General features: G+C 42.8%; 3 protein-coding genes across 4 annotated transcripts in view; 1 reads left to right on the top strand and 2 right to left on the bottom strand.

The window, feature by feature from the left end:
• Positions 1-2,533: 2,533 nt before the first annotated feature.
• lmcd1 (LIM and cysteine-rich domains 1) lies at positions 2,534-14,124 on the bottom strand. The gene is made up of 7 exons (XM_079218620.1): positions 13,665-14,124; positions 7,709-7,794; positions 6,335-6,590; positions 4,002-4,151; positions 3,508-3,753; positions 2,884-3,102; positions 2,534-2,668 (listed from the first exon to the last, which is right to left on the bottom strand). The coding sequence occupies exons 1-7, from the start codon at positions 13,689-13,691 to the stop codon at positions 2,603-2,605; spliced, it is 1,050 nt and encodes a 349-aa protein (XP_079074746.1). The 5' UTR covers positions 13,692-14,124; the 3' UTR covers positions 2,534-2,602.
• Positions 14,125-15,857: 1,733 nt separating this feature from the next.
• LOC306736591 (nuclear factor 7, ovary-like) lies at positions 15,858-16,751 on the top strand (the record flags this gene model as incomplete). Its single annotated transcript, XM_079218242.1, has 1 exon — positions 15,858-16,751. A coding segment is annotated over one exon (894 nt), but the record flags the coding sequence as incomplete, so codon positions are not given.
• A 1,520-nt stretch (positions 16,752-18,271) lies between these two features.
• gmppb (GDP-mannose pyrophosphorylase B) overlaps positions 18,272-23,233 on the bottom strand; it is a gene marked incomplete at its 5' end in the record, with an annotated part of 8,268 nt that continues 3,306 nt past the window's right edge. The window contains 3 exons of one of the 2 annotated variants that reach the window (XM_079218609.1): positions 18,272-20,741; positions 21,193-21,379; positions 21,698-21,825. In XM_079218609.1, coding sequence (XP_079074735.1) covers positions 20,509-20,741; positions 21,193-21,379; positions 21,698-21,825 — 548 coding nt within the window. In that variant the 3' untranslated portion in view covers positions 18,272-20,508. The remainder of the gene's footprint in view (positions 20,742-21,192; positions 21,380-21,697; positions 21,826-23,233) is intronic. The other variant, XM_079218610.1, reaches the window with a different exon arrangement.

Here is a 23,233-nt window from a genome sequence, read left to right as displayed (position 1 = left end):
CTCGCTTAAAGTTCTGGTGCTAAACACGTCCGGCTTCTCACGCACTGTTCATAAAGCTATACCTACGAAAAGTAACACACTATAATTCTTATATAACACAAGTAATCAATTTGGGTTTAATTCATGTACCGTAAAAGTCGAGTTACAAGCCGCTACTACCTTCGGTAGCTGTAGCAAGCTAAGCGCTGCTGCTAGTTCTCTGGTAGTTCTCCGCTAGCTCTGCGCTAGTTCTCCACTAGCTCCCGACAACCACCGAAGGTAGCGGGACCAGCCCCGGCTCGGCGCCCGACTCGGGCAGAGGGGATGCGGGCAGTAGCAGCAGCAGCAGCCAGTAGCAGCAGCAGCGGGGAGCTAGCAGCAGCGGGGAGCTAGCAGCAGCGGGGAGCTAGCAGCAGCGCTAGCTTGCTACAGTGTAGACAACCACCGAAGGTTGTAGCGGCTTGCAATCCGACTTTTACGGTGTTTGTGAACCAGGAAGTATAAAGGGCGAAAAAAAAGTCTGCGAAAGGTTGAAGGCCGGGGAGGATGGGTGGATCAGAAGCACTACCACTTCTGTCCACAGGGAGCGCCAAAATCAACCCAAACAATAAGTAGTATTTTTTCCTAAATACTGCAGGGACACGTATCGCTCATGTTGCTGGACATAGGAAGGAAAATGCACAAATGCACAAATAAAAACAAAATATATTTTTGGGCAAGAAATCATACGAACAGTTTTTGTCTGTTTGCTACTTAAGCTGATCACGTCAAACAATAGTTCTAGCATTGTCAACAATTAGCGTTTTCTAGCAGCAATCAATTAAAAAAGTAATCGAAAGAAAATAAATAAAAAACACAAGCACATTACTTGATGTTATGGAACTAAAGTAAAGTTTTCGTCTCGCACAGATGTTTATTTCTGACTACCTTGTTTTAAGGGATTTTATTACATTGCAAAAATACTAACTTTGCATGCCGGAAGCTTTGTGTACCTCACAGTACTGTTTATTTTGTATTTTTTAAATGAATCTCCTTTGCAAAGTGTTTACGCAATCCAAAACTCTACACACAATATAGCGTTTAGCAGCACAGATTCATGTTTATGAAAGAGTTTAAATGCTAAATGTATCTGCAGTTTGACTAAAATAACACGTTGAACAAAGAGGAAAGAAAATTACATACTGAAAAGAAAGATATTCAGTGGGTATTAAAAGCCAGAGGGTCAAAATATAATCTAGTTGAAACAATAATGAATCCAGCAGAATATTATTAATCATGAATCAGATTTATGCCGTTTCCAGCCTTCTTCCTGTCCAGTTCTCCAAGGCTTTAATTAGATTTTTTCTGCCTGAAGTAAAAGCGAAACACAAATCTGCACATATTCAACATAAAACCCCAAATATAAGTTGATCTTTATTGAAAATATCTTTATATATTCTCACTGCACCGGCACACATTATAGGCAACGGTTGCAACGTGTTTGCAGTGTGCTTCAGTTCTTCCACATACCATCTGAATAAAGCACACCTTTCAGGGTTAAATTGAGTTTTCTTGACCCTTTCTGGTCCTGGAAACTGTTATGAAGTACAAATATTTTCATAACCACTGCGGTTTAACTTCTGTCAAGTTCTGTGAATTCTAATCATGTATGTTGTAAAGCAAGAAGAGAGCTACAAATACATTATTACAGTATTTCAAATAAAGTGGCCCAACCTGGGATTATCCTAAAAGATGAAAAACTAGTTACATAATGCAGGATAAAATAAATCCTGCGAAATAAATTAAATCTAAATATTGAGCTTGGATGTTGGTTCATGACCTCAGAAGATGGAGTTTCCTCGTGTGTCACGGATCCGTTCATGATGTAGACTTTCAAACTTTTCCAGCGGATGAAGACGGTGTGATATGACCGAAAGCTCCCAAGATGGTAAGTGGACTCTGAGTTGTGGCTGTTTTCTCAAACAGCTCTTTCCAAAGTCAAGAAAATTAGCCAACAGGGGAAATAAAATCCCTTAAAAAAAATGTTGAACTTCCACAGCGCCATGAAAATCTGCTGAGGAAGTATGTGTGATTTGGCTAAAAGTGCCTGAACTTTTTTATTTATTTATTTATTATCTTATTTTTGTACTCATTTGTTTCCTACACTGTCCTTTGGGCTGCTGTGTGCACCTGAAAGCAGCGCGTCTGCCTCCGCTCACTGTCGACAATGTAAGTGCTAATAAATCCACCAGATGTTTGCTGAAGCACTTCAAACACTTTAGTGTCAACTTGACGTTTGCTTAAGTACCTCAAACACCAGTCGGCTCAACTGAACAAGTATTTAAATACTTCAACGTCCGCTAGATGTTTTAAGTATTATAAACATCCATATATCAACTGGACTCGAAGGGCACAGTATTTTAGTACATTAAACATCAAATTTAAACACACAGAATACAACTTATTTGTATTCTGTGTGTTTACATAAAGGAGGTGATGATCACTGCATACACAAAACTGAAGATTTAACTCTACTTATTTCTTTTATTTATATGAAACAAGCAAACCAACTACACTCAAAATCAGATTTGGTTGTTTTTTTTGGCCTTGTCTGTAATTCAGTGCTGACAGGGCGTGTCCAGGCTTAGCAGTGATGACCATGCCACGTCCGTCCATCTTTTGCCGTGTGGAAAGACTGACAGAAGATCAACTGAGGGAGGAGAACGGGACGGGGGGAAAGCGGAGAGGAGATAAATAAACATAAAGTTGTTTAACTGATAATGTTTGTGGGGCGGCATTATGTCGTGTGTTTTGCATTGGTCGAACCAATCTCCATCTATTGTAACTACCCTGTGACTTGTACACAAACTATATAAACTGTATATTCAGAGTCTACAGCCATGGCTGCCGGCACCTCCGTCTCACCTCATCGCAGCCGGAGCATCGCGGCCAGACCGTCTGACAGTAGTGTCGTCCGCAGAACAGCTTCTGGCCGGACCAGAAGTAGACCAGGTCCACCAGACCCTGGCCGCACTCTGAACACACGAAGCAGGTGGGATGCCACAGGGCGCGATGGTAGCCGGCACGCTCAGCGTAAACAGCTGGACTCTCTTTGGCAACCTCTCCGTGGCAACCGGTACAGCGCTAGAAGACAGAGAATAAGAAAGGGAGAGAGGTTTGTGAATCAACGTAATTTGGTATTTAAGTCATTTGACATTTTGTAGCTAAAATTACCCAATGCTTGTGCGTTACTGAAGTAGCCTATTTCCATTGTATGCTACTTTAAACAACAATAAAGCTTTAGTTACTTCTAAAATTAAGATTTTACTTAAAAGGACCAGTGGGCAGGATTTAGTGCCATCTGGTGGTGAGATTGCAGATTGCAACCAACGGAATACCCTTCGGCTTCCTTTCCCAGCTTTGGCCAACAGGTACTCTAAAAACAAATCAAATTCAAATCCGTCTCGTGCTTTGCAGAGCAAACGTGGTTTTGCAACCAACATGTCCAGGATTTAAACTTCCAAGATGTCCGACGCCGTATTTACTTACATGTCCAGTCTTGTCATCTGTTCCGTTGGTGGAGCCAGTAGCTGAGGCAGCGCCGCTGTTGGAGGAGCCGTGGTCCGGGTGCTGCACGGCATCCTTCCTGCCACTGTGGCTGCTGTCCTTGGCGTCCTTCGCTGTCCTCTGAGCGGCTGCTTCGGACAGAGCTCCGCCCTCACCGGGCAAGGCCACCTCGCCGACTCCCAGCACCTCCTGTTTGTAGCTCTTCACAAACAGCAGCATGGAGGAAATCTGCAGGAGGACATAGGAGAAGTAAGAGATGAGAGTCCACTTGCAACAGGAAAACAGACTTTACAATGAGGACGTTTTAACTGGTTATGAGACAGTCTTAATAGTGAATACTCTATATATACTGTTTTTACATTTATTCGGAAACACTTCCATCCTCGTCCACAGGGACCGCCACAATCACCACAAGATGAAAGTTCCTCATAGTAGCTTTGTAATAACGAGTGTTTGGTCTTGGCAGGGTACCGTACCTCGTCCTCGCTGGCCAGGCTCTGACACTTCATGGGGTCCTGATCGTAGGCCGGCAGCTGACTGAAGAGCTGCCTGCGGCGCTGCAACGCTCCATCGGTCCCCGAGAGGGGATGTTGACTCTGCGGGATGAGCTCCATGTACTGCATGGCCTGAGGGGGAATCGGGGGCATTTTACATTTTACTTGTAACCTGTTTTTTACAGCATTACTCTTTTACATTTATCAGGCTGCAGATTCACCATGATTGGTCCTAAAGAGATCAGTTCTACACCTGCCAACCTGCACCACCGACGAGAAAGATGAATAACTGCAGAAGTTTAGACCCCCAGTTTAATCACATAAGCATAGTGGAGAAACGTAAAATATTTTAGTCTGAAATGTAGAATAGAATCAAATACAATTACAAAGTACAAAGCAGACTTCAGTGCTGATGTATTTATTTCTGTGTCGGTGATGTGAGGAAGTCAAAACTTTTGTAATCTGTTAATATTTATACAACCATTTATGATAACAAAATGTCTCAAATAGTCTTTAATGGAAAGTCACTGGGAGAAATCAGAAAGATTAAGATTAAGAATGCGAGTGCGTAAAGCAAATTTAGATCGAAATAACATCTCTACATCGCTGCTCTGTCCGTTCATATATATATATATATATATATATATATATGATGCTGCAGATCAATTAACTTTCTTTTTCATCTGGCACTCCCCTGACTATTCTGACCACTGACATTCTAGCATGTTGAACACACGTCTAAAGTGAATAAATCAGACAACACTGGTCTGACACCTCATTAACATGACTGAATGACAAACTCAGGAGTGTGTGTTTCAGCTGCCATCACTCCCTGCAGGTCCAGGTCCGAGTTGTCTGCAGTAAGACGGTGACTAACAGCATGCTGAAGCTTTTTGGAGGCAGATGTGGAGAGCGGTCCCAGTGTCGGGTTTGGATCTGTTTCTGCAAGTTCAACCGCAGTCACGTCCCTCCACCACACCGCAGTGCTGAATAATCACTGTCATCCTTATAATTATAGGTTGCGAAACCTGAAACATGCTGTTTTTTAATGGAAACCAGGCGGTCTAGACTGTTCGACGCGCAGAGGAGCCTGCAGAAAATAAACTAAAATGAATAAAGTGGTAAATCCCAGTGCAATAAAATGTGTTTTTTCATGTTGTTGAAAAAATAATCCATGTCCGCATCATATTTTAGGCATTTGCAACCAACAAAGGGATGAGTCTCGAGGTCTGGTCCTAAACTGGTACCAGTTACTGTTTTGTCATAAAACCAATAAACCCGTGGGCCGCCGACGCTGCTACCAGTCATGTGTTTATTAGCATCGTGTGTCGAATACTTATGAGAACATTTTGTGCCAATAAAAAAAAGAATGTGCACACTGTGTTCAAAAGCTCCAGCAAATTTGAATTGTACATAAAAAGGGAATTGATAATACTTCGATCTCTACTGGAAGATTGCTCGTAGCTTTTAACCTTTTAAGCAACAAAAAACAAAAAAAAATAAAATTTAAAAATGTGCTGACTCAGCGATTTATGTTGCTGTGTTCTTTGGTTCATATCTCGGTGATGCTTTGCAGCAGAGGGATTTGGTGAATAGATTTGGAATCTGTGTGGAATTGTCTTGCTTTTTGCTATTTGTCTTTTTCTGATAGCACCAAGCTACGGGCTGCTAGATCCGGAAACATGCAGAGTGGGCTGACTCGTGACAAAATTATAACTATTTTATTTTAATAATTATTTTAGTTGGTGTTTGAGTTGTGTTGAAATGGCTGACTAATTATTGTAGCCCAGGTTCTCTTGTTTAATTTGATGTGTAGCATCAATATATTTGTTCATGATTATTGTATTGTTTTACACAGTTTAATTAAAATTTTAAAAAAGGACCTATATAGGTCCATTCGGGGCTTAATGTGTGCGGATCTTTTCTATCATTCTTGCCTTAGTTTGATTTGTATTTTTTTTATATATCATCCATTGACGTTTTTGTTCATCTTCACAGTTTTTTTGGTGTGTAATCGTGGTAAAACTAATCTAGACGGGGGGCCATTGTGGTTTGTATTCGTTCAATCGCACATTACAGCAGGCTGAGCTTTAAATGACAAATCAAAGCAAGGTCTAGATCACGTGCTTAAACTGTGAAATTTGTTTAAAACCGGGTGTATTTTGCGTTCTTGCTTTGTAAATGTTAGTTCAAGCTTCGTCTGGCAGAGTCGTCGTATCTCAGATCTCCACAACTAACAGCAGCCGGTGAGTAACATGTGACTTTACGAGTCGTTGCAAAACAACCGACCTCCTTCCCGCCTCACTGATCCTCACCAGCGTCTGGTTGAGGCCGGCCGGCGCCCAGTCGTACGCCGTGGTGTTGAAGGTCGGGTCTTTGCGCGTCACCACCGGATTGGTCACGATCATGCGGTTCCTCTTGTACACGCGGAGGCCGCCGCCTCCCTTGACCTTCACTGTCAAATGGGCGCAGGGCGAGTCGGCCAGCAGGCGTCCCATTCGCTGGTCGTCTTCCACGTCGCTTCCTGGAGCGTGGTCCACGGCGCTGCAGCCGCAGGAGATGCAGGCTTTCCTGCACAAAGTAGGTCCAGGCGACATATATCACATGACCAGCTTTCAGAGAATGTTGAAGAATTAAAAAGGACGTGTTGCGAGATTGGCCGGATTTCTGCCAAAAGTTGGGTACTTTAATTTAATTGGGTGGGTAACAATTGTTTCGGGAGGTTTGTGATAATCTGAAATCATTTTTGTGTCAGTTTCCCGCCATCAAAACCTGAAGCTACAGGGATCAACATGCTAAGGCTGGAAACGATGACCCACAAAACCAAGTTTATCACCTTTTCATAGCTCTGTGATATCATTTTTTTACTAAAGATGCAACATTTACAGACCTTTTAGCATTGAAATGTAACGTTATCCGAAAGAAAAATTGATAGCCGCTATTGTAACCATGGAACTGCAACACATTCTCACTCCAAACTCGTCAAAGTTTGCTGCTTGGTCGGTGGCCCTTGTCATTGGAGATCGACGCTCGATACATTCATAGTGTCCTTTCAAAATAAACTTCCCTCTTCTCAGGAAGTTATGTTTAGGCAACACAACCACTGAAGTTACACGCTCTTACCCTTCACTAATGTTAGTTAGTTGACAGCCCGGTCGTGGCATGCAGTCCCTGAAGGGGGCCTCTGTACGTTGGGCTCGGATGCAGAGAAGGTAGTGTTTTAAGTTTGCCCAATTATCTATACTAGTGAAACCCCTTCCATCCATCATGCCTGTACTGTAGATTATTATTAGTGTCAACACTCTCAAGCTAGCAGGAACTATATCAGTGGGACATCCCTCACAGGCTTCCCATCTGTGGAAAAAGATGGGAAAAAGGGGTCTTTTTGATGCAAAAACAAAATTAAAATGTTCTTCCCAAAACTTTTACGTTTATTTCGCCCATGTAGTTTAGGCTTGTAAGTGCAGTTTGACAACTGACTTAAAAAAAAAGAAGAGCAAAGCCACTAACAAGCTCCTTTAATAGCAGATAATCGTTGAGAGGAGAGAGGGAAGAGTAAAGGAACCACGAGGACTGCTGTATGCAGCACTTTTAGCTTTTTTCTCTTTCATTCATTCCTTTCTTTTTTTATTTATTTTAGTTTTTCAGACAGAGAGAATAACGACATAAAAAGCAGTGAAGGTTTGTACCTCCAGGAATGCGGCTGGAATCCAGTACAGCTCCCCTCACACACGTGACACAGCGCTGCAGCTCCTGCACTCGGCTTCACAGACATCTAGGAGCAGACAAAAATACAACACCATGATGTCAAACATACACATCGTTTATAAAGGTGCAGTCCACGAATAACTAACTAACAGTGAGGTCGTCAACGATCAGAGGCCACAACAGCTAGAACTAGAATAGAAAACCCTTTTGACCGGGACAACAACGAAAAGCTACAAAAATAATTAAACATTTGGTCAAAATTACGAGATCCTAATGAGAATTTTGACGACCTGAAGACTCTTAAATGACAAACACCAGAGGTTGTCGAATTCCTCTGACAAGGAACAGATTTGGGCTTGAAATATTGTACTTTTCCTGATGTTATGAAGAACATTATTCAGTATAGTTTTCACATTACAAGTTAGTAGAATGTCTGATTCAACATTTTAAAAACCGAGGTATTTTTTTAGGATTCTGCTCGAAATAACATGGCCAAACTAAAAAGGGTGTATCTCTGCAACCACGAGGGCTATTTGAATAATGTTGGTGTTATAATAAAGGCAACCCATGTGAGCTTTTGTTCAGATGTGTAAATATTAGAATATATGTTACTGGTTAAGAGTAAATAAAGATTGAAACACAGCAAAAATAGAAGTTCCAGGTCCGCCTCACCCTATATAGGCACCATGGTGCTTAAACATGAACAAATAAGAAAAAAAGAAATGTATTCTTAAAGCACCCGCGAAGAGTGCAATGCCCTCTTACCTGCTGAGCAAATAACGTCTCCAGTGCATTGTTATGTAAATAAATGAGTTAATATGCAGACATTTAGAGCAGAAGTTGTCCCAGATGAGCCTCATTACAAAAAAAAATCCATTTAACGAAGATCAGCGTGAATAACCACACGCAGTTACAGCAAAATGATTAGAGTTAAACTGAAGCACATTTATAAGAGGTGTCAAACACAGACTTTCCAGTAATCATGGCATATTAAATCCCAAATAGAGTTTCTCCCGGTCACGTCTAAATTCCTTTTAGATTTATTTTTCTCTCTCTCTCCTCATTGTTCTGCCAACTATGTTCTTGGCACGAAGGCAACAAGCATTCTTTGCCACATGGATAATTACAATCAGATGCAAAGAAAATAAAATAAAAAAGAAGTTGCACTCGGCTGCAATACTTTACGGCTGTGATAGCATTAGCGTAACTAGCATCAGCTTTCTCTGGAGCTTTCAACCGACGTGCTCTGCTGGGGAGATGTGGAGGAAAGCTCTGGAAGAAACGCTTCTATGAGGACCTTTAGAGGAGGAAGTGTTGTTTTTGAACATTTCTCAGTGAGTGTGGGAGGAAGAGAAGGGAGTGAACCACACACACACACACACACACGTGCAGGACGGATGATGTCATTGGTCCACCCAGTGACATCATCTCAGTACTGACGAACTAAGTGGTATCAGTCATCTCTGTGTTTGCACCTCCTCCTCTCCCTGTCTATCTTTCCTCAGCAATCCTCCTCCTTTATACTGTGGACTCGTCTGGTGTTTGTCACAAGAAAGTAATAACAACATCTTGTTATCAGTTTGTCATTAGCTCTTGGTATTCATCAGCGAGTGGAGGTCGCTTTATTGTCGCAGGACAACCAGTTACATGATGAGAGCTGAGCAAACTACCCACTGAGGAAGACCTTCATTGACATGATTACATCCAAGATCAGGAATGTTTAACTTCGGCAATCAATTCGCTTTGGCAATCTGTTTAACAAGAACCTGTGTGTGTGTGTGTGTGTGTGTGTGTGTGTGTGTGTGTGTGTGGGCTACAATACTGTTTTTAAAGCCTCTGGCAGAAACCTGACGACTGTTCTGCTCAAACAAGCTGCTGCTGACAGACTGTCCACCTGTCACCAGGTATTAACAAGCCCATCTCTCCTCAGGGGGACGTTCATACAAGTTATATATATATATATATATATATATATATATATATATATATATATATATATATATATACACAGAGAGAGAGCGAGGGAGCTCTTTCAATCAGATGTTGGAACCTGGCTGCAGAGATTTGTTCCCGATCAGCCAAAAGAACATTTAGTGCGATCCAACACTGATGCTGATCAGGTCTGGATCACAGTCAGGGCTCTGTTCTTCCACACCAAACTAGGATTTCTTTATGGATCTGGCTTTGCGTACGAGGACACTGTCATGTTGAAATCAAGACGCTAAAATCAAGTGCTGAAACATGGATCATGGTGATATTATATATAACTTTCCCATTTTAATTATATTAAAAGATTTGATTGCCTCTCAACGGCTCTCAACATGTCGACGACGAGCCGGCGGCTCACAGCCGACAGCGCTAACAGCGCTAACAGCGCTAACAGCGCTAACCCACACAAATGAATGTGCTGTAATTCGTATACATCCATTTACATGTAATCCACAAATCATGAACAAGGAAGTATAAAAAACGCAAAACAACCACTGTAGTGGAGGTGTACGGGTCAAACCAGACCGCTGCCATGTTGAATTATTTGTCAAGTAACTTCTTGTACTTATTTAACCTCAAATGAAGATTTATGAAGGTTTATTTTGAAAAGCCTGTATGTGAGTGACGAGTGTTGCACGCGTACATCATATTCCTTTGAGATTCATCTTCATTGGATACAAACGCAGACCAGAGAGGACAGATGAGTGTGTTCAGAGGTGTGAAGAGAGAGCGAGAGAGTGTGTGTGTGTGTGTGTGACGGTGAAGAGGCCGTTGATTGACAGGTGTTGAAAAGGTCACAGCGATGACGGCTGCAACAGAAACAGCTGAAGAGGAACAAGCCTTCATTCCATCCCTCTGGAATACACGGACTGTGTGTGTGTGTGTGTGTGTGTGTGTGTGTGTGTGTGTGTGTATGTGTGTGTGTGTGTGTGTGTGTTCAATATTATGTCACTGAGCTGACACCAGCAGCAGCAATGCCACCAAAACGCATGTCGGTGGTTTAAAGGAACATTCCACACATTTTTTGGCTCATTTTCTCCTTTAAATCCAAGTTTGTTTAACGGCGTTCTCGTCGGTGTGACTCTGGCGGGAGTCACCGTGAGAGCAGACGTGACTCAAACGTTCCTCCAAACAAGCAAGAAATAAACCTGTTGCTCACCTTTTTCACGAGTCACGACACAGCAGCCATGATGCATGTAATGTTGTGTGAACCAGTTACACTGAACAACTTCTCTGTGGTTGCAAAAACGTCTTCATTCGCTTTCGGCCGGACACCAAAATTGGTTTCTGAAGTTCCCTGTTGTTAGAAAACCAGGCAATGCTATCGTCAAGCTTCAACCAGAGCCAGTTATGTGATTGGCTTCAGACAATTCAAACAAACTGTTCTTGGAATAAACAGATTTATGGAGTAAATTCTTCTCAAATCCACTCAGAATTGGAAAAAGTGGCAACGAAACAGCTGGAACCAACTACAGAAACACACGGGCCAGAACCACAACAATTATAAAAAGGCACGCTAATCTTATTCATACATTTTTAACCCTTTTTTTGTATTGTCGTTTTCAATGTCGGGTCTCTAATATGCTGCAAATAATGCATTTCATTCAGTAAAGAAATGTATTTTGTGATGGAAATCTGAGCTAATGAATGATTTGAAGCGTGTTACTCCGTCACAACTCGATGGACTTATCTTCACTCTAACAGTGCAGAACTAAATTAAAATTAAAATACGTTCTTTTTTCCCCCCAGAAAGAGGGGAACGTGTGGCAGCTCTATATTTAGGGAGTCAGATAAGGCGAGTATGTCGTAGGTGGATCGGACCGAGCCTCGCCGAGTAATTCTAAACATGTCGGCTATGTGACGGTTAAACTGCAGGAAACGCTGAGAGATAAGGAGCTGGAGGTCAAAGAGACGGCGACTTGAGCCTCTTTAATGTCCAAACTTTGTCACATGGAATCCTGGATATTTCCTGTTCATCTCCATTACAAACAAAACGAGACAATGTGTCACGAATGAGCTGGAATTCATAGAAGAGTCACTAATCTATTAAAAACTGTTAACAAATAGCAGGGAGGGATGACAGTTTGATTGAATGGTTTCCTAAATAGCTTTTTCCTCACAAACTGTATCTGGAAATAAAACTGAAACCATTCAATGTTGGAAAAATAACTGATCGTTCACTTTTATGGCCATAAAACAAGGAAACAATAACGACATTTTCAAAGTTTCTCCCGCAGTTAAGGATGATTGAGTTTGTGTACTTTGGCTAAAATACTATATAAAATACCAGTATTTTCTACCTGCCGCTGTACATTATGAATTCTTTTTAAAATCCCCATGTTCCAGCTTGTCATTTGTGAGGATTTGCTTCTTTCCTCTGACAGTGAATTCAATATTTATTTCATAGTTTGGACATTTGGGCAAAGAAAGACATTTGATGACGTCGCCTTTGGCTCTCAGGAAACTCTGACAGGCCTTTTGTATTGTTTTCTTCTGGTTCTTAAGAAACAAAATGAATCCTCAATTAATCGAGAAAGTAATGAATCGATGCGGTTCGTTGTGAGTCTGTTCAATGTTTTCTTGCCTGAGAGTTCTGGTTTTGTAATTTTGGTGACGGAGATACCTCCCCTCAATCCTGGCACCCATTGTGTTGGTCTTTTATGTGCGTGTGTGTGTGTGTGTGTGTGTGTGTGTGTGTGTGTGCGTTGGATGTTATTTCCATCCTGGTGATGGCAGTTTTTCCAGCTCCTGTACATAACGAATGGGGGGGGGAATCAAACCCCCGACAGGTGACACTGATCCGTCAGGTTGTCTGCCTCAGACTGACGTGACCTCTGAGAGGATGAGTTACAGGAGAGATCTCTGGGAGACAAACTGTACGCGGCCGCCAGAACAGAGCAGGGGCTTCAGTGACTGGATTAGAAACCTCCGGCTGTAGCCGAGAGATTTAACTGCACAGTCTGTGGCCGGTCAGAGGGTCAACTTGTTTGTTTGCAGCTTTTTCCTCCAGCAAAGATAGTCTCATCAATGTCCACAAATAGTTTGCTGAGATGATCATTTAGTTCCTCGGCTGATCGTGTCCGTGCCATCGACGCACTTTTTCCCTTCACATGAGTTCTTTGGGTCAAGAGGAGATCTGTGAATCCGTTTCTGTTTGATGTTCTGATGTGTCAGCTGAACAAACACGGACTGAGACCAGTTTAAGTAGTTTGAATGGAATTAAAGTATGTTGAGCGATTATTTCAGGGAATTAAACTGCAATAATGTGGTTTGAGATCATGAAAATCTTCATTATAACCTCAAGTTAACGGGTTAAGATCTCTGACTAGCTGACCACAGTTTCACTTTTTAATCTAAGGTCTGGTTTTAAACCGTATTGATGCATTTTTTCCCCCGATTATTAAAATCAAATTACCAATCAGAGATATATCTCCGACTGCAAACAGGGTCAGTAAAACGTTCCCAGAGCCCCCAATTATGTACCTGCATGACTCAGGATACCTCAACGTAAAGCAGAAAACGCTAATTGCACATTGCATTTTGATTAAAGTAAGAGGGCGCCATTTCTGGGTCTGTATTCAGTTCTTATAATATATCCGTGACTAGCTATCACTAACCATGATGAAGCTGTCCAGGTCTATAAATAATAACTTCAACATAAATCAACATACAACTTAATCAGCTTAACTGAACGACTGAAAACGGTGTTGGCCGGACGCACGTGTCACTCAATTTGTTAAAATAAATCAAATAAATCAGAATAATCCCGCTCTCAGACCGAAACAAAAAGTCCACTTGAACTCAGTGAAGAGTTTCACCGTCAACAGAAGAGCTGCATCCCTTCAGACTAACGCACCGGCTGACCCTTGACCTCCTCACTGCTGCTGCTAATCTGGAAGTATTTGTGACATATTTCAAGCTGTGAGGATGTAATTGTTTCCGTCCTACCTTCTCCATGGCCGAGCTCACGTCCATGCTGCCGGCGGTTCGACTCCTCGGCTCGCTCTGCCTCTGCTCCTCCAGAACAATGGGGCTTAAATTCCTCTCCTGTCGACCACACTTCCTCTCTCTCTCCGCCCACAATCGCTCCTGCCGCCGCTCTGCTCCGCCGGCTCCCCAACAGCCCGCTGCAATTTAACCGTCTAGACTTTCAGCTCATTCCTGCAGAGAAACATCAGCTCACTTCTTTACTTTTAACTCTCACTGCAAAGTCATTTTCCTCTTTCCAACTCTTTTCTCTTCACCTTTCTTTTCCTCAGCTGTGGACTCCTGCTTTTTCTTTTATTTGCATTGTTTTTCCTGATTCGTTCTGTCTCCTTCTCGGCCCTCAGCAGGTTTCTTCACCTCCTGAACACTTTCTGCCGCACAGTTAAACAGCAGCTTCTTCCCTCATTCACCTCTGCTTCTATTTCTGACTCTGCCTGCTTTGCTAAACGTTAGGTTCCTCCTCTGTTCCAGCTGGAGACCATGTTGCAGCAAGCAGGCTGGCAGTAATCAGGCAGATTTATGTTCTTAAAAAAACAGCAGCTGCACAGCTGGCTTCCTACAGAAGACCAGGCTGTGACTTCAGTCCTGGTCCTCCGCAGATTGGCGGACTACCTGGTGCAGCGAGGCCTGACTGGACTGTTTGTGTTTTTAATCCGAGACAAAGACACAGAGCGCCCCGAGGGATTCCCCGCTCGGCCGGCCAATGAGAGGGAGCCTTAAAAGAACGCTTGGCCTATAGGAACGTCAGGGATTCCTCCTTCTCTCGTTCTGCAGCTTTTTAGTGTGAAGCTCGGGAGAATGTAGACCCCAGAGTTGAGTAGGGCCAAAGAGGGCCAACCAGAGTGGTGTTGGACACAGCCAGGCAGCCGCAGAGGTTAAACAAAGCTCGCTGCACCAACGGGTCTTCACAGAGCCAGGCAGGTCTAAAAGAGGAAGAAAGAGATCCAGGCAGAGCCGGGAAGAGCCGGGCCGGACCAACAGGGATTAAGAGACAAGGCCAACATGTTCTCATCAGAGCCGGGCACTCAGGGTCAATCAAAGCCAGACGGAAAAAATGAGCTCGCAGCCAGGTGGCCAAAGGTGAAGCCAATGCTGAAGTCTAATGGCCACCAGGGGGCGACTCCTTTGGTTGCAAGAAGAAGTCTATGAGAAAATAACTGTACTTCTCACTGGATTTGTTTCCTCAGTCAACAGTTAAAGGTGCCATGGCGAGCCTTGGTCTGAGGGGTCAAGGGTCATAGGCATGCTTACCTGGATTTCTGCAGAGAGACGGGCGAAGACAATTTAAGTAGAGATGTCAGCGCAGCAGCTCATTTCTCTTCAACACGTTTTTTTTTTTGGGGCTGAGGAATAACGGACGAGTGGAGAGACTCAGAGGTCCACAAACAAACACTCACATAGATCCAGAGATTATATCAACCATATAATTTAACTTATCTCAGAGTAAATACTGTTGCTCTTTATTTTTTATTTCTATAGTTTTTTGATGAACAAGACTTAACTGTCTTTTGATAATGTGTATTTACTTTCATTATCTCTAAGCAGACACTAAAAGGGGAACACTCCCACCTGTGCACCTGATGTGTGTCATAGGACATTACACTATGAGGGAGTATTAGGGACAGTCAATGGGTGAGGAACAAATATATATAACGGGTTTTTTTTTGGAAAAAAAATCATAATCTTTTGAAAATGAAGTTGTCCAAGAAAAAGTCCAAATGTTTGATATTTTACAATATTTTGAAAAAGTTGTAAAGTTTTGAGAAATAAGCCGCAATGTAACGAGCATACAAAAACAATATTAGAAATATAGAGAGAAAAAAATAATCCATTATGCAGGAAATACTTTAATTAAAATTGTACTGGTGCAATATATTGTCTAGCCTGCGGTGGCATAGTTTCGATGTTCATGCCGTTTTGGCTTTTGAATGTGATGCAACACTTCTGCAGGTAACAGGAAGGGCGGAGACCCACGTGGGCGGAGTCAAGTTCAACGGAGAAAAGTCACAGAAAGGAGGAAATACTGCGAACACAGGTAACAAAGATACAACTGGGATAGCTTGAGCACTTAAAAATACTGATACTATAATCTGCTGCTGATTTCACACACACACACACACACACACACACACACACACACAGCAGAGATTCTGCAGAGATTCAAGGAGACATACCGACCACAGATTCAAACCCATCGATGAAGCTGCTCAGGATATCAAAGAGGAGCTCCAGAGATCCCTGAAGCCCTTAAAGGAGAAACTGAAGGTGTGTGAACAAGTTAAAGGAAACTGTGATCAAACAGCAGAACACATGAAGGTCCAGGCCCGACGAGCAGAGAGAACGATTAAGGAGCAGATTCAGAAGCTTCACCAGTTTCTAGAGGAGGAAGAGGAGGCCAGGATCTCTGCTCTGAGGGAGGAAGAGGAGCAGAAGAGTCAGATGATGGAGGAGAAGATGGAGGCTCTGAGCAGAGAGATAGCCGCTCTTTCAGACACAGTCAGAGCCACAGAGGACGAGCTGAGAGCTGAAGACGTCTCATTCCTCAACAACTACAAGGCTGCAGTGGAACGAGTCCAGCAGCGCCCCCTGCTGGAGGATCCACAGCTGCTCTCCGGAGCTCTGATAGACGAGCCCAAACACCTGGGCAACCTGACCTTCAACATCTGGACCAAGATGAAGGACCTGGTCTCCTACACTCCTGTGATTCTGGACCCGAACACAGCTGACCCAGAACTCATCCTGTGTGAAGACCTGACCGGTGTGAGAGGAGGAGAGAGGCAGAAGCTTCCTGGAAACCCAGAGAGGTTTGATCGGCATCACATTGTTCTGGGCTCTGAGGGTTTTGACTCAGAGAGTCACAGCTGGGACTGTGAGGTTAGAAATCATCAATTCGGGGCCCTGGGTGTGGTGAATGAGTCAAATCTCGACTGGATATTGGGAAATATGTTTCCGTGGTGGAAAGTGCTTTGCAGTCTCCCCACCGCTCCCAGAAGAAGTTCTGTCAGTGCAGAAGGAGCCCCGGAGGATCAGAGTGGATCTGGACTTTGACGGAGGAACACTGGCTTTCACGTTCCTCAAGGTTCCTCTAGGTTCCTCTAGGTTCCTCTAGGTTCCTCAAGGTTCCTCTAGGTTCCTCAAGGTTCCTCAAGGTTCCTCTAGGTTCCTCAAGGTTCCTCAAGGTTCCTCAAGGTTCCTCTAGGTTCCTCTAGGTTCCTCAAGGTTCCTCTAGGTTCCTCAAGGTTCCTCAAGGTTCCTCAAGGTTCCTCTAGGTTCCTCAAGGTTCCTCAAGGTTCCACGCTTTGCACTACAACACTCACACATGTTCATCAGTGTGTTGACATTAGGGAAGCAGACTGTCCGTTGCACGTTCCAGTCATGTGAGAAAAGATGAGAACATGATTCTCCTCCTCTTAGACGGGTTAGAGCCAATTAAATGTTCGATGTTCATGACGTAAACCTGGCTATTAAAGAGCCGAGCTTCCGGCTGTTCGGGTGTTTTTGGAAAAAGCCAAAACATTCCGACAAATATAGTCATGTAATTAGTTGTGTATATATATTAGGGCTGGACACGTTAACGCGTTAAAAATGTTTCTTCTTCAGCATATTAAGCTGTTTCACATTAGAATACAATAATCTACAACATCTGAAAATAAATACATACATATTTTTGATTTATATACGGTTGTTAACTTGCTGTTGCTCCAGAGGGCCTGTTGTATTGTTCTGATAACATTACTTTAAAATAAAAGCGCGCAATACACTAGTTTGTACTTCATTATTGAATTTGGCGTATAATGCAATTAATCTCAGAAAGATTATGGGATTAATCAGTTCATTTTGTTCAATTTGGCCCAGCCCTAATATATATATATAATCTTATAGTAAATAAGTATGATTGTCTTTTAGGAATTAAGTAGTGAAAAAAAAATGCTATATCTGTTTACAGTTTGTTGCTCAGAGATGAGCCGTTAGGTCAAGTAAGTAAATAACGCTGTGGATTAACCACTGTACATGTTTATGGTTATCTACACTTCACACTTAACATTATATTACATACATTATTTGCATTTTTGCACTCTCCTATTGTTTGTTGTTGTTATTTTTATTTACACCTCACACACTTAATATGCACATACATACTTATACTGTTTAAGTTAATTTAATTCCTAAATTAATACTCTGTTCTTCTTTCTTTCATCCAGCTATTTTTTATTTGTATATCTTTCTTTTTATTGGTATTATTATTGTATATATCTTATATATCTTTCATCCCTGTTGTTTTTATATCTCATCTTATTTTCTGTGTAAATGGCTGCTACTCAACATGAAATTTCCCCTTGGGGATTAATAAAGTATATATTCATTCATTCATAATTGCTCATTCACTTCTTTTCTGAAGATCAGACAAGTTTCTGTGTTCCATATTTAATATAAGAAAGGTTTAAGTCGTCACTATGACATCACTATGACATCATACAACCGTTTTCTCAGGCCGATCTCATAACCAGTAAACAGCTCCTCGTGTGGACAAAGAAGGGAAGTGACTCAGACAAACCAAAGAGATGTGAATTTAATCATTAGATTATATTATTCTCTTTTTTTTAAAAGGCTTCATTACAAGAAATGACTTCATTCATTCAGACACAAGTCTCCACATGTTGTGAATACTGTTGATCACTAAATGCATGACAACGTGGCGCCTCTGCAATCTGTTCAGAGGTCAGTTCTTAGTGTCTGCAGCTGGCAGGCGTCCATCGTCTTCATGGTCAGTAACGACGAGGCGAAGCTGCTGAGGCGACGAGTTTCAGGAACCTCCAACTGTCGAGGTTCGTCAATTTATTTGACTATCAGGTGTCTGTTGAACATTAAAATGAAATTGGATTGTGTTCAGAAGCCTCGTGACCTTTCATCCAGCAAGACGACGGCTTCCCGGGTCCAACGTTTCAGTTCCCTTAGACGTAAAGAGTGACTTTTCCAAACAGCTTCAAATGACGACGGTTCGCTAACATGCTAAATATTTGCATGTTTATCGCCTTTTCATTGATGGCCGTCGACCACAAAAGAGGAAGCAGGAGGTTCAGACGCAATTCGTGAAGAGTTGACATGGATTTGTAGATTTCACATTGAAGGTTGAGATTTGAAGTGAATTCTTGACTTTGAGATAAATCACCAAATCAAAAGCTGCAGCACAACTCGTAACGGACATCGAGGGAAAAAACAGTTTGAGGTTTAAGAACGGATGAACCGTCAACCAGAAGCACCGGGAATTCAACTCTTGGGTCAAGTGGATGAGAAAGTACAGTCTGAAATGTCCCAGAATGGCCACCATACAGAGTTAGGGAACGACCAATAACTTAACTTTGGGACAATTGTGATGAAGATCTATGAAAGTTGTCTTTCCATCTTTCATCCCACCAACAAATTAGTTTCCTGGTGCGTAAAGAAATACACACCATTACTTATAGATATTGAGGTAATGTAATATAACGTAAGAATAAAACAGAAAGAGATGAATTCCCCTCGTCTCATGACAAACTGTGTTTTCATCTCTGATTGAAAGTTTAACACCTGTAGCCACGCCCCTTAGTGATGTCATCATTGCAGCCGGGTGACAAGTTAAACCACTAGAGGTCAGCAGAAACAAAAGATCTTCAGGGGGCGTTAAAGAAAAACTTTAAACATACATGAAAAACACGTTATGTTGAAGTAGAATATCCCAGATGCAGCCGGACTGAAATATCTGTAAATATAAAGTTATAAAAAGAAAAGCTACATTTTGTTTACTTTTTAAAGAGCAGTAACCAGCTTGGCATTGAAGCGCACAGCTTTCATGATAAAAAGAACAGAAACAAACTCAAAGACATACTGGACACCTGCTCTATAACTGATAACTAATCAATATCTCTACATATATATATATATATATATAACATTCATCTAGTGGACACAACCAACTGCAATCAGGTGATAATGATCCCCACGTCTGCTCGGTGTGTAAATAATCACCTCTGTTAAATCACGTGATAAAATATTCTGCTGCCGAAGAATGATCTATCAAGTAATTAACTAATTAATTAAGTAATTAAACTTTCCCCCATTCACTAGCTACAACTTATACTGCATTTAGTTGAACATGTCAGATTTAGAAATCTCAGCGTCAGTCACGACCAGAACAGTGCGATCCTTCAGTGCCGGGTTTAGGAAAGGTGTAAATGCATAATGACTCATAACAGCGGTGTTCATAAGGCCGCTGAACACACTTCATATATTAGTCCCACCACCATCTGACGGACAGCCAGCCAATCACCCAGCTCCACAGAGAGGCTAAGTCCCGCCCCCTTACAAAGACAAGTAGTGTTTTGATCCCGCTGTAATCGTACTATGATTTACACATGTAATGTTTGTTAGTTTTAAAAGTCGTCGTCTCTCGTCGTTGACTATCGTGCATGTTGTTTCTTTTCCAAAATAAGGTCCCATGGTGGTCAATGGGAAGGGGCGGGACTTCACCTCTCGTCTTCACGCGACATATTTTACCTTCCACCACGTTCGGGACATTTCTATGGTTTTACCTGCAGCTCTGACAGAAGTCTAAACAAACATAAACCTTTTCTGCTCAGTGACAGATCATGCTCACACCTTTGTTTATGATTGATGGAAGGTGCAGCTAAGCAGGGCTAAAAAAACGAGTCCAAATTAATTCAAAACCCCTCCACCCGGCTGTGCATCGCCTCTCTCGCTCGGTTCTGGCACAGTTTGGGTATTTAGTCGAGTCCGTATAAAAAGGCGTTGGGCCTTTCCTCCTCCGCTACATGATGATCCGTGGCTCTGGGACCGACTCGTTGATGGACTTGTGAGGCAAGACGTTGGCGCCGTTCAGGTAAAGCTCGTCGTTCACGATCACGTCCTCGCCCAGCACCGTCACGTTCTCCATACGGACCTGACGACACAGAGTAACCCCGAGATCATCGTCACATGACATCATACAGTATCTATACGCACATCCAGTATGAGGAAAAAGCAAAAGATAGGCATGTAAAACTATAACAGCATCCACGGCTTATAAGACTTCTATGCAACCAGAGGAGTCGCCCCCTGGTGGTCAGGAGAGAGAATGCAGCTTTAACACATGAAGCATGCACTTCTATACAACCAGAGGAGCCGCCCCCCTGGTGGTCAGGAACGAGAATGCAGCTTTAAGACACTTCAACACGAGTTTCCCTTCAATGGACTTAGATGTTGCGCAAGATATTGGTTAAAATCAAACAACAATCCCAAGACTTTTAATCCTGGGTTCAACAGTTTGGTCAAACAGACCAATTGAATGGGAATTACTAAATGATATATTATTTTGTTATCAACTGCTCCGACTTTAACTTTAGAAAAAAGAAGTCAAAGCCAGCAGACTGCTGCATGAAATTAAATCATCTCCATTAAATCCTGTTTTTTTTTTAAATAAATTTAATAAATTGTGATCCCCGATGCTCTCCACTCACCCACTGGCCCACAGAGGAGCTCCATCCCACGATGCAGCTCTCCAGCCAGGCGTGGGATCGGACCCGCGCGCCCTTCATCACCGTGCAGCGCTTTATCCTCACGCCGTCCTCCACGACCACGCCGGCCCCGATGGTGACGTTGGGGCCGATGGTGCAGTTCTCCCCGATCTGCGCCGTCGGGTCCTGCAGAGGGGGAAACGAGGGCGGAGGGTTAGCATCCGTACCCAATCATAATTGACCCACGGCCGGTAAAATAATAGGCTATAATGCAGGAAGTCAACTTGACCTGGACACGGTCGACATGCTAAAATCTGATTGGTGGACAGGTGACGTGAAGGGAGGTGTTGTATAATTCAGATTTATGGAGTCTGCTCGGGAGGAAATGTTTAAATGTTTCTCTAATTGTGTTCTTTAGCGAGCGATAACCGGCTGCCAGAAGTCTAATTCCTGTCTCTCCGTCTTCATTTCGCACAACAGGTTCTTCTGACGAGCCGGACTCACCACCAGAACGTTGCCGAGGAAACCGGTCCCCGTGTGCAGCCTCTCGGGGGCGTGTTGCCGCAGCGACTGGAGGTACATGCACATCCCCGTCAGGAAGTCTTTAGGCTGACCGATGTCCATCCAGAATCCTGCAGACAGACAAACGGAGAGACAGGCGGTGAGTTCAAGGACACAATGTGATCAGGAGACGCTGAAGCACGAACCTCTACAACAACAAAGCCGCTATAAACGTCTTTAAATGGACCGAACTGGTGTTTTTCATTTTCTATCTCGTAATATTTTAGTTTTTATTGTGTTTCCTGCTCATAGCTGCTTTGAGATGCGATGATCTGAAAGAAACTCAAATTAAACCGCTGCTCCAGACAATCAATCTGAATCCTTCTTTTGGAAAATGTTTAGATAATGAGCTCAAACTATAAAACAACAAGCCAGGAAAACACAAAACAAAACAATTAAGTAAAAGCAGAAATACATCCATTTAATCTATTTAAATAAACTTAAAACTTACAAAACATTAAAGCTGTTTGTTTGTCTTCGGAATTGACTCAAATTAAATAAGGAAAATAAATCCATAAATTATATATATAAATAAGTAAAATGGTGTGTAATTTCTGCTCATGATGAACCGCACAGTTCCACATGTTGAATGTTTTAGTTAAATGTTGAAAACAAAAAGTCTCTCGATATGAAAGTTTTTGTCTTCGTGGCGTTAAATCTGACTCCAGATCCAATGAAGCGAGCTCTGAGGAACCAACTGCTTCATCATCATGTGACCTTAAAGTTATCACCAGGTCTAAAAGCCGGGGAGCTGCTCAGCAGGACGCAGACCTGAGGGAAACAAATCCACTAGGACCCGGACCGGAGTCAGGGACCCGGACCGGAGTCAGGGACCCGTACCAGTCCTGCCTGGACTACAGGAAGGGGGCGGGGCTTTAGCTGCTAGACGTTTCCACTGCTTCAGCTGATCCCAGAGAGGGACGAGGATTTAGAGAAGCACCGAGTCCGCTTGTCTAGAGTCTAGTCTGCTTGTCTAGAGTCCAGTCTGCTTGTTTAGAGTCCAGTCTGCTTGTTTAGAGTCCAGTCTGCTTGTTTAGAGTCCAGTCTGCTTGTCTAGAGTCCAGTCTGCTTGTCTAGAGTCCAGTCTGCTTGTCTAGAGTCCAGTCTGCTTGTCTAGAGTCTAGTCTGCTTGTCTAGAGTCTAGTCTGCTTGTCTAGAGTCTAGTCTGCTTGTCTAGAGTCCAGTCCGCTTGTCTAGAGTCTAGTCTGCTTGTTTAGAGTCCAGTCTGCTTGTCTAGAGTCCAGTCCGCTTGTCTAGAGTCTAGTCTGCTTGTCTAGAGTCCAGTCTGCTTGTTTAGAGTCCAGTCTGCTTGTCTAGAGTCCAGTCTGCTTGTTTAGAGTCCAGTCTGCTTGTTTAGAGTCCAGTCTGCTTGTCTAGAGTCCAGTCTGCTTGTCTAGAGTCCAGTCTGCTTGTCTAGAGTCCAGTCTGCTTGTCTAGAGTCCAGTCCGCTTGTCTAGAGTCTAGTCTGCTTGTTTAGAG

This window comes from Taurulus bubalis (genome assembly GCF_910589615.1).
Source record: "Taurulus bubalis genome assembly, chromosome: 5".
Lineage (NCBI taxonomy): Eukaryota > Metazoa > Chordata > Actinopteri > Perciformes > Cottidae > Taurulus > Taurulus bubalis.
This window is presented reverse-complemented; position numbering and strand designations above follow the sequence as displayed.

Coding starts and splice junctions, on each gene's coding strand:
- lmcd1 (XM_079218620.1), bottom strand. CDS start 13,691: ATGGACGTGAGCTCGGCCATGGAGAAG. Junction 7,795..13,664: donor TGAGCTCGGCCATGGAGAAG/GTAGGACGGAAA, acceptor GTCTGCTCCTAG/ATGTCTGTGAAGCCGAGTGC. Junction 3,103..3,507: donor CAGATGACAAGACTGGACAT/GTAAGTAAATAC, acceptor TCTGTCTTCTAG/CGCTGTACCGGTTGCCACGG.